A 9,775-nucleotide genomic window follows, 5' to 3' on the forward strand; every position below is an offset into this window, starting at 1 on the left:
ACGCATAAGATTGACATCATATCTATAATGATTTTGTTTTAACCCCTTCCACCACTATCACCCTCCAAATAAAGCCTGACACAAAATGGAGATTTAGGGCCCATTAGTTCATATGTAAGCAAATGTTGAAGAACATATTAAGGAAAGATCTAAAGAATGGTCTCGACCCGAAACGTCACCCATCCCTTCTCTCCAGAAATGCTGCCTGTCCCACTGAGTTACGCCAACTTTTTGTTTCTATCTTTGGTATAAACCAGCATCTGCGTTTCCTTCCAACACATTTGGAAAGTATAGCCCGAATGAAAGTGAGGGAATCATCAGCAAACCAGAAGTGGACAGGTGTAACGCTGAAGAGAACAACATTTTGATAAAGGATAATGCCTATAGAATTAAATAAGGTTAATTTATTTAAACTCTCTTGACCAATAGTCTTGGATAAAGAGAATATAAAACAAAGACATTTTGTTCTGAGATGAAGAGCATGCAGTAACGTTAAGGTCAGATTCTGGGACAGCTTGGGCCACAGAAGCAAGTTCAGTTGCTCCAGTGTTATAATTCGACATGCATTGTTTGTGGGTTTGTGATTTTGCCAATGAGATAAAGGAGCCAAATTTAGCAATGCAAATCCCAGGAGCTTGCTTTTTATACCACTAAGACAAATCCAGCATAGGTAAGTGACTGTACAAAAGTGGTTTGAGAGAGATTGTACCTGCGCAAAGCCCAAGATTGACCTGAATTTTTGCATAGCTTTTTTCTCGGCATGTAGACGATGTTGACAATGCTTGCAATGATTATGGAAATTAATTAGCACGCTTTATCCTGAGTTTTGCTGCCAACAATTCTCAAGACTGCCTCAAAAAGATCATTAAAGTTTGCAGATGAGACCAATGTGGTGGGCCAGATCATGAACAATGATGCGACAGAGTACAGGAAGGAGATAGCGAACTTAGTAACATGGAGTCAGGACTACAACGTATCCCTCAATGTCAGCAAGATGAAGGAGCTAGTTATTTAGTTCAGGAAGCAAGGTGGAGTAAATGCCCCAATCAGTATCAATGGTGGAAATGGTTGAGTGCGTCGACTTCCTTGGAGTTAATATTACCAATAATCTGTTGTGCACCCACCACATTGAAGTGACAGCCAAGAGGACACATCAACGTCTCTACTTCCTTAGGAGACTAAGGAAATTTGGCAAGTCTCTTATGACTCTTACAAACTTTTCTAGATGCGCTGTAGAAAGCATACTGATAGTCTGCAACAAGGCTTGGGTTTGGGAACAACTGCCCAAGACCCCAAGAAATTGCAGATGTAGCCCAGTCCATCACATACTGCAGACCAGATTCCCCACCATTGACTCCACCTACACAATATATCATGGGAGGATGTGGTTTGTGATTATTCAAAGTTCTTTAATATTTTGCATTAGGAATGTGGTCCTCTGGAATCTGAAGCGATGGTGATGGCCGTTTTAGACCAGGCCTTTGATGTACTGGTTCTGCGATATGGTATCCAAAAAAGGATCTACTGTAATGTAAGTATATTAAATATGCTTGAAAGGTTAAATATTTTTCAAACTAGTTATTCATTTAGACTCTAGTTTAAAGTTTATCTTTTATCAGTTTCCAATTTCCAGATGCGGTACTGTTAAGTACATTATCAAAAAAAAATTGTTTTTGTAGGCATTTCTTTGAAACTAGCACAACTTTCCAATTCAACAGAAAAAATCTTCTTGCAGCTGTTCATGTTTAGGATGTCACCTTTCCATAACCGATTCATCCCAAAGCTGTATATAGGATGCAGACAGTTCTCAAACCCAAATGAAATATTTAGTTACTAGCAGCTCATTAGGAAAATCAAAAGTAGCCGTCTATTGCAAAGAGATGAGCGGTCAGCATTTCCTTTAGTTATTTGCCAGTTCGAGGGATTGTAATTGATTCTGCCCTCCCCCCCACGTGCGTTGGTCATCTGTCCTCGGGGTCAGCCTGAGCCTAAACACTCTGGTCAGCGCCCTTCCTGAGACTGATTCACATATTGGTATCTAGGTATCTGGCCACAGTTGTTTCCTGACAAGTGGATTTGCAGGGAACGCAACGATATGGATTACTGAGGACCATTCTGCAATCCACTTCAAGCAAATTTGTAGTCGTAATAAAAACAAAAAATGCTGGAAAAGCTTAGCAACTGTATGAAAAATCGAAAAGGGAAGATAGGATGGAGGCAAGCATGGCCCGTTCCCAAATAAACAGAAAGGTTAAGGTTGTTGGGCGTGTTAAGCTGAAAGGTGCCCAGATGGCAGCTGGGGTGTTGATGGGCTTGCATGGAATCTGTTGCAACAACAGACAATAGGTGCACGAGTAGGCCATTCGGCCCTTCGAGCTAGCACCACCATTCACTGTGATCATGGCTGATCATCCACAATCAGTAACCCGTTTTCCCCATATCCCATGACTCTGCTATCTTTAAGAGATCGATCTAACTCTCTCTTGAGAGCATCCAGAGAATTGGCCTCCACTGCCTTCTGAGGCAGAGAATTCCACAGATTCACAACTCTCGGGGTGTAAAAGTTTTTCCTCGTCTCCATTCTAAATGGCCTACTCCGTATTCATAAACTGTGGCCCCTGGTTCTGGACTCCCCCAACATCGGGAACATGTTTCCTGCGAGCCCTGCGGTTCCCCACTAGTCACTGCCTGCCATTCTGAAAGGGAGCCGTTAATCCCTACTCTTTGATTCCTGTCTGCCAACCAATTTTCTATCCATGTCAGCACCCTACCCCCAGTACCATGTGCTCTAATTTTGCACACTAATTTCGATGTGGGACCTTATCAAATGCTTTCTGAAAGAGCAGGTACACTACATCCACTGGCTCTCCCATGTCCATTTTCCTAGTTACATCCTAAAAAAATTGCAGAGGATTAGTCAAGCATGATTTCCCCTTCGTAAATCCATGCTGACAAGGATCGATCGTTACTGCTATCCAAATGTGCTGATATTTCATCTTTATTAATTGACTCCAGCATCTTCCCAGCCACCGATGTCAGGCTAACTGATCTATAATTCCCTCTTTTCTCTCTCCCTCCTTTCTTAAAAAGTGGGATAACATTAGCTACTCCCCAATTCACGGGAACTAATCCAGAATCTATGGAACGTTGGAAATGATCACCATTGTGCCCACGATTTCTAGAGCCATTTCCTTAAGTACCCTGGGATGCAGACCATTGGGCCCTGGTGATTTATCAGCCTTCAGTCCCATCAGTCTATCCAACACCATTTCCTGCCTAATGTAAATTTCCTTCACCCTAGGTCCTCTGGCCACTAGTACATCTGGGAGATTTTTTGTGTCTTCCTTAGTGAAGACAGATCCAAAGTATCTGTTCAACTCATCTGCTATTTCCTTGTTCCCCATAATAAATTCACCTGTTTCTGTCTTCAAGGGTCCAATTTGGTCTTAACTATTTTTTTTTTCCTCTTCACATACCCAAAGAAGCTTTTAAGAAGGAACTGATGAGTCTGAAGAAGGGTTTCGGCCCGCAACATTGCCTATTTCCTTCGTTCCATAGATGCTGCTGCACCCGCTGAGTTTCTCCAGCACTCTTGTCTACCTAAAGAAGCTTTTACTATCCTCCTTTATATTCTTGGCTAGCTTACCTTCGTACCTCATCTTTTTGCCCCGTATTGCCTTTTTAGTTATCTTCTGCTGCTCTTTAAAAGAAATCCTCTGGCTTCCCATTCATCTTTACACTTCTTCTCTTTTATTTTTGTACTGTCCTTGACTTCCCTTGTCGGCCACAGTCGCCTCTAACTCCCCTTAGAATCTTTCTTCCTCTTTGGAATGAATTGATCCTGCACCTTCTGTATTATTCCCAGAAATACCTGCCACTGTCATCTCAGCTCGGGTCCCTTTCCAGTCAACTTTGGCCAGCTCCTCCTTCATGGCTCCATAGTCCCCTTTGCTCAACTGTAATACTGACACTTCCGATTTTCCCTTCTCCCTCTCAAATTGTAGATTAAAACATCATATTATGGTCACTACCTCCTAATGGCTCCTTTGCCTCGAGTTCCCTTATCAAATCTGGCTCATTACACAACACTAAATCCAGAATTGCCTTCTCCCTGGTAGGCTCCAATACAAGCTGCTTTGAGAATCCATCTCGGAGGCACTCAACAAACTGCCTTTCTTGGGGTCCAGAACCAACCTGATTTTCCCAATCTTACCTGCATGTTGAAATCTCCCATAACCACCACAGCATTATCTTAATGACATGCCAATTTAAACTCTTGATTCAACTTGCACCCTACATCCAGGCTACTGTCTGGGGGCCTGTAGATAACTCCCATAAGGGTATTTTTCCCCTTTTAATTCCTCAGTTCTATCCATACTGACCACATCTCCTGATTCTATGTCATCCCCTGCAAGGAACTGAATTTCATTCCTTACCAACAGAGCTACCCCACCCCCTCTGCCCACCTGTCTGTTTTTTCGATAAGACGTATACCCTTGAATATTCAGTTCCCAGTCCTGGTCCTCTTGCAGCCATGTATCTGTAATTCTCACAACATCATACTTGCCAATTTCTCCAGCACTTTGTGTTTTGCTTGGGATTCCAGCATTTGCAGTCTCAAGTGTCTCAGGCTCACTCCTGTAGACTGGGTGCCGATCTCCATACATTTTTTAAGGTTGAAGTAGTACCAAAGCTCACAGTATGAATGTACAGAGAACTATAATAATCAGGCATCAAGTGTGCCAGTGTCTGTACATTTGTAATGAGTTTTAGAAAACTTTTCTGAAGTTGTTTAAATTTTAAAGGTCGATTCCCTGCTGTTGCAACATCTGTTAATACAACAAGTTGGAACCATTCTAGTTTTAATTGGTTCCCACAATGAGGATGGCAATAGCAAGAGCCATGTTTATTGCCCAATCCTAATTGCTAGTTCACTCCAGAGCACAGTTATGGGACAACCACAGTTATGTGTCTGGCCAGCTGGGCTGGGAATGACAGATTCCCTGTCCCAAAGGACATTAATGAGCCAAATGGGCTTTCATTACAATCCAGTAGCTTCATTACCATCATTACATTCATGCAAAATGTATTTAATTAAATGAATTTCATTTCCACAGTTGGGATTTCTACTCATGTCTGGATCAGTGGTGTAGCTGAATAGATACAGAAAACACCTCTTAATTTTCACAGATGGATCAAAGGACCCAGTAGCTGAAACAACAGGGGCGGCTGTGGTAGTCCAGGGGATGAATGTTGAGCTTTGCAAAAGAACAATTTGACAGTATATACAGTGGAACTGTACGCTATTTTGATGGCAGTTTGGTGGATGGAACAGGTGCAACCATGCAAAGTATTAATATGTAGCGACTCATTATCTGCAATCCAGAGTATTGGGTCTGGTGCATCCCATAGGCGGCCTGACCTAGTGTATGAAATCCTACTACTATTAAGCCAAGTGACAAGGAGGGGCAGTGACGTGACTTTGTTGTGGGTCCCAGCACACATTGGTGTTCTAGGAAATGAAAAGGTGGATAAATTAGCAAAGGAGGCTTTAAAAAAAAGAAACATAGAGGTAAACTTACAATTATCCAAATCTGAAGGAAAACACATTGTGTGGAAGAAAATAAATCAGGAATGGCAACAATACTGGGAACAGGAGACAAAGGGGAGACACCTCTATTCGCTACAAAACAGAGTGGGCATTGCTGCAAGAAGAAGGGGGAACAGGAGGTAACAGGTAGTATTAGCAAGATTGAGGATAGGACACACTCAACTGAACAGCACATTAAAAATATTGGGAAAACACCCTACTGGGCTGTGTGAGGAATGCCATCAGCCAGAAACAGTTCAGCATGCCCTAATTGCATGTAGGAGATATGAGACAGAAAGAGGAATTATGACCAGTGAAATGAAGAAAATTGGAGTGACAGAAATATCAGTAAAGAACATTCTAGAGTGTGGAGGGAAAGGAAAAGGAGTAAAGGTGTTGTTTGATTTCTTGAGGGCCTCTGGCCTTATAAAAAGGATATAATGTAAAGACATGAGTACTGTGAAATGAAGCCAGAAGGTGGCAGCAATGCAACATTGTGGATGCCGGCTGCCGTAAAACTCCAAAGAAGAAGAAGTGGTGTAGCTGCAAGTTACCGGTCCAGTCACTCACCAGTGGTGGTGAAGGCCAGGTCTACCCTATACCCTATACCCTGATGTGCCCCAGTCTCAGAGAAGATGCATCAGGTCGTTCTTTACCTATCACTGCGCACATTGCAAATTACATGAACTGTTTTGATGGGGAAGAATATTTGTTTCTGGAATTCCAGTGCCCTCATCCTGAATGCATAGCAAATGCTGGCAGACTGAATGCCATTTTGTTAATTTCATTCACTAAGCAATGTTTAATCATTTTATCCTCCAAAGTTGAGGCTGAAGATATGAAGTTAGATAGTCTATGCTATCCCAGGATAAATTCCAGAGTTCAATGGAAACAACTTTACAATGCAATCAAGTGACTGTTCCTGCTCTAGCAATGAAAGTCTTAGGTACTAATTTATAACTAATGAATTATAACTCCAGTCTCAAAGGGCAAGCATTTCACATGATGAAAGATTAATTACATTATTATAAATTAGTCATGGAGCTAAACAGCACAGACACAAATCCTTTGGATTACTTTCTTCAAGCTACCCACCTTGGGCTTGTCCCATTTGCCTGCATTTGGCCCTTGCCTATTTCTGTTGGGCCAGGTGTGTTTATTATAATTATTTTATACATACTAGGAGTGGTGCTGTAAATTGTGAATAGAGTAAATTTTTAACTTTTTTAAAGCTTTACAGATATGCGCAACAAGCAAAGGTTTTCAATGTGCAAGTCAATTGCTGTTAAAAGTGCTTGCTATCTGTTGCTATTGTAATTTGAGAGTTCCAAACAGAACTTTCCATATTGGAACGTGAAAGCCCATTGTTCTTCCAAAGGATCTCGCAAGTGTGTACTGCAACTTAACACCAAACTTTGGAATGGTTACATTTGGATTGGAAATATTTTTCTCGAAATGTAATTACAAACCTGAAAGTCAGCTGTGAAACGTGGGGAAATTATGTCCATGAACATAAATCACTTTGTGTATGGTTGTTTTCTCTTTATTCAAAATGCCAAAGCTTTTATTCCATTCATTAATATTAACTATCCACCTCCTCTCTTGCATTTGTGTAGGGTCTTCCTCTCCAAGGGTTTACGTTTCACAGAGCAGGAAAGAACCCTGAACTAAGATTGATGTGGGAACCAGAGACACAGGATCAGAAACCAGCTTGCCAGGTACTTGCTTGTGGCGGTCACTGACCAATGTTGTACTCAGCTGTACCATTTATTTTGCCACTGAAACTTTCATTATCCTTTGCATTTGTTTTTACCTTTTAAAATAGTATTGGAAGATATTATTGCATTCTCTCCGTATTGTGAACATGATGGGAATTAATAGTAAATTAGTATATTGAAATTAAATGAAAAAAACTTTTCTGTAATTCAGTCATTTGAGTTGACAAAATTACATTCTGATGGTGAACTTAATGAACTTTTGCAAGTTTAATAAACTTTCAGACAGTGCACATTCTATAGCTAACTTGACTGATGTCAAAGGTCCACGTTTTTATTGCTTCAGCTAATTATCACTTGTAAAAGGTTTACTCATTTTTTAAAAAAACTTTGAAATTGGAGCTTTCATTTTATTAATTTGAAAACTTTATTGACTTGACATTGAACTTTGTTATCCAGGTAATAAGCATTTTTGCATTGGTGGAAGTTATCTTAAAACCAGACAACACAGCCCTCAAGTTCAGCGCCGTTCTCAAGAGACCAGACTCCTGAGGAATGAAATCGCCACTGAAAATTCCTGCTGAAACCAAATAGTTTGTTAACTTACAAGTTATTTTACAAATGCACATTGTGTAAAAATTAAACATTTTAATGGTAATTTTAAGTTTTGATTTAGTACCGTTGCAGCAAATTTTACCAGGATTATAAAAAGTACTGTGTGTAGAATATAACCATGAGTGGGCAGTCTGTTGCATGAACTTTTAGCATTATTTGTGTCATGATTTTGTGCAATGTTGTTACAGATGTAGGTCAGCAAATAACAGCTATTTGACAATTTGTGTGTGGCAAAGATGAATTGATATTGCAGTGTACAATGTTTTATGTTAAATATATATCCAGACCAGCCTTATACACAGAGAAGTCTGTCGTATTGTACTTCAGTGCAACTAATAAAACAAAGGCTGATGATGCGGTAGCAGAGTGGTGCAGTGATGCTAACCCTGTGGGTGCTGCCTGCGTGGAGTTTGCATGTTGGGTGGATTGTGTGGGTTTCTCCTGGCTACTCTGCTTTCTACTACATGCCAAAGATGTGTTGTAGTTGGTAGGTTAATTGGCTGCTTTAATTTGCCCTGGGTGGAATTGATGGCAAAAGAATCAATGGGGAGATTGAAGGATAAGTGAACATGCAACGAGTGTGGATGGAGACTTGATGTTGATCACAGCTGCAGTGGGCAAAAAGCTGTTTCCATGCTGTGTGACTCTCTCCATAATTCTAAAAGTGTTGTCCGGGGGGCTCCAACCTCTGCTTTGTTGTTCGCTTATCACAGTGGACTCTATTGTCTATTGTCACAGTGGACTTTATTGGCATCTGAGGTAAGCTCTCACAATTTCTCCTGAAAAGCTATTCCACTTTTGTCCAGTGGAAGTGTAGCATAGAGGATTGGCAACAAAACATCCCCACACCAGCCCTGCAGGGATGCGTTCTCAGCTCCTTACCACACTACCAGTCCACTCACCCCTGCAGGCAAATTCTGCTTGAACTCTATTCAACTCTAAGTTTTATGATGATACTAGACTAAGTGGGACCCGTTGGGTCCCTGTCACACGGGATGCCTGGTCCCCCAAAGCAACCTGTTCTCCCCAACCCAATATTCCACCACTACCACCCATAGCCCCCAACTGCACGTACGCAGCCCATTTCCCCTCATCCCCAGCACTCCCTCCCCCTCCTATTCACCCTCCCTCATCTTTCCCCTCTCCTCCTCACCTCTCCCTCCCACACCACTCCCTCCCTCACCTCTCTCTCTCCTTTCCCCTACCCTCAGTCACTCCCTCCCTCCCTCCATAGCTCCTCTCCCCCTCTATCCCCCACCTCCCCCACTCCTCATCTCCCTTATCCCCCCACTATTTTTTTTTTCCCTAAAGATGGCGGCGCTGCCTTAGCAGCTGTGGCTCGCCTGCAGTCCGTCTGTTTTTTTCTTTTTCTTTTTTTGTTGTTCTTTTGTCCTGTTTTAGTTCATCTTTGGTTTATTAGGTTGTGTATGTGTGTGGGTGGGGGGGAGAAACATGTTTTTGGTCTCTTCCTTCGGGGGGGGATGCGACTTTTCTTGTCGTATCCCCCGTCTCCGTCTCCGCCGCGGCCTAATAACGGAGCTGGGGCAGCGTTCCAGCTCTAGCTCCAGCGGTCTGACCACGGTGCTGCGGTGTTCCGACAGCAGCGGAGATCCGGCCTTGGAGCTGGGGCAGCGGCGACCTGGCCTCGGAGCTGGGGCAGCGGCAGCGGCGACCCGGCCTCGGAGCTGGGGCAGTGTTCCGGCGGCAGTGGCCAACTGACCCGACCGCGGGCCCAGTGTCGGGAGCTCGCGGGTCACGGGTTGCGTACCTGTTCTCCGGAGCTCCCGCAACAACAGCTGCGTCCGCAGCTTCGACCACTCCGGGCCGCGGAGTTGAACCGGCCCGATCGCGGAGC

The 9,775-nt window shown here is 42.8% G+C and overlaps 1 protein-coding gene across 1 annotated transcript in view; it reads left to right on the top strand.

Annotated features, from left to right (window-relative positions):
- Positions 1-8,281, top strand: part of dis3l2 (DIS3 like 3'-5' exoribonuclease 2) — a 178,458-nt gene extending 170,177 nt beyond the window's left edge. The window contains exons 19-21 of the mRNA XM_055646207.1: positions 1,427-1,531; positions 7,207-7,308; positions 7,765-8,281. Coding sequence (XP_055502182.1) covers positions 1,427-1,531; positions 7,207-7,308; positions 7,765-7,857 — 300 coding nt within the window. The 3' untranslated portion in view covers positions 7,858-8,281. The remainder of the gene's footprint in view (positions 1-1,426; positions 1,532-7,206; positions 7,309-7,764) is intronic.
- The last annotated feature ends 1,494 nt before the right edge of the window (positions 8,282-9,775 follow it).

This window comes from Leucoraja erinacea, chromosome 14 (assembly GCF_028641065.1).
Source record: "Leucoraja erinacea ecotype New England chromosome 14, Leri_hhj_1, whole genome shotgun sequence".
In the NCBI taxonomy this organism is placed as follows: domain Eukaryota; kingdom Metazoa; phylum Chordata; class Chondrichthyes; order Rajiformes; family Rajidae; genus Leucoraja; species Leucoraja erinaceus.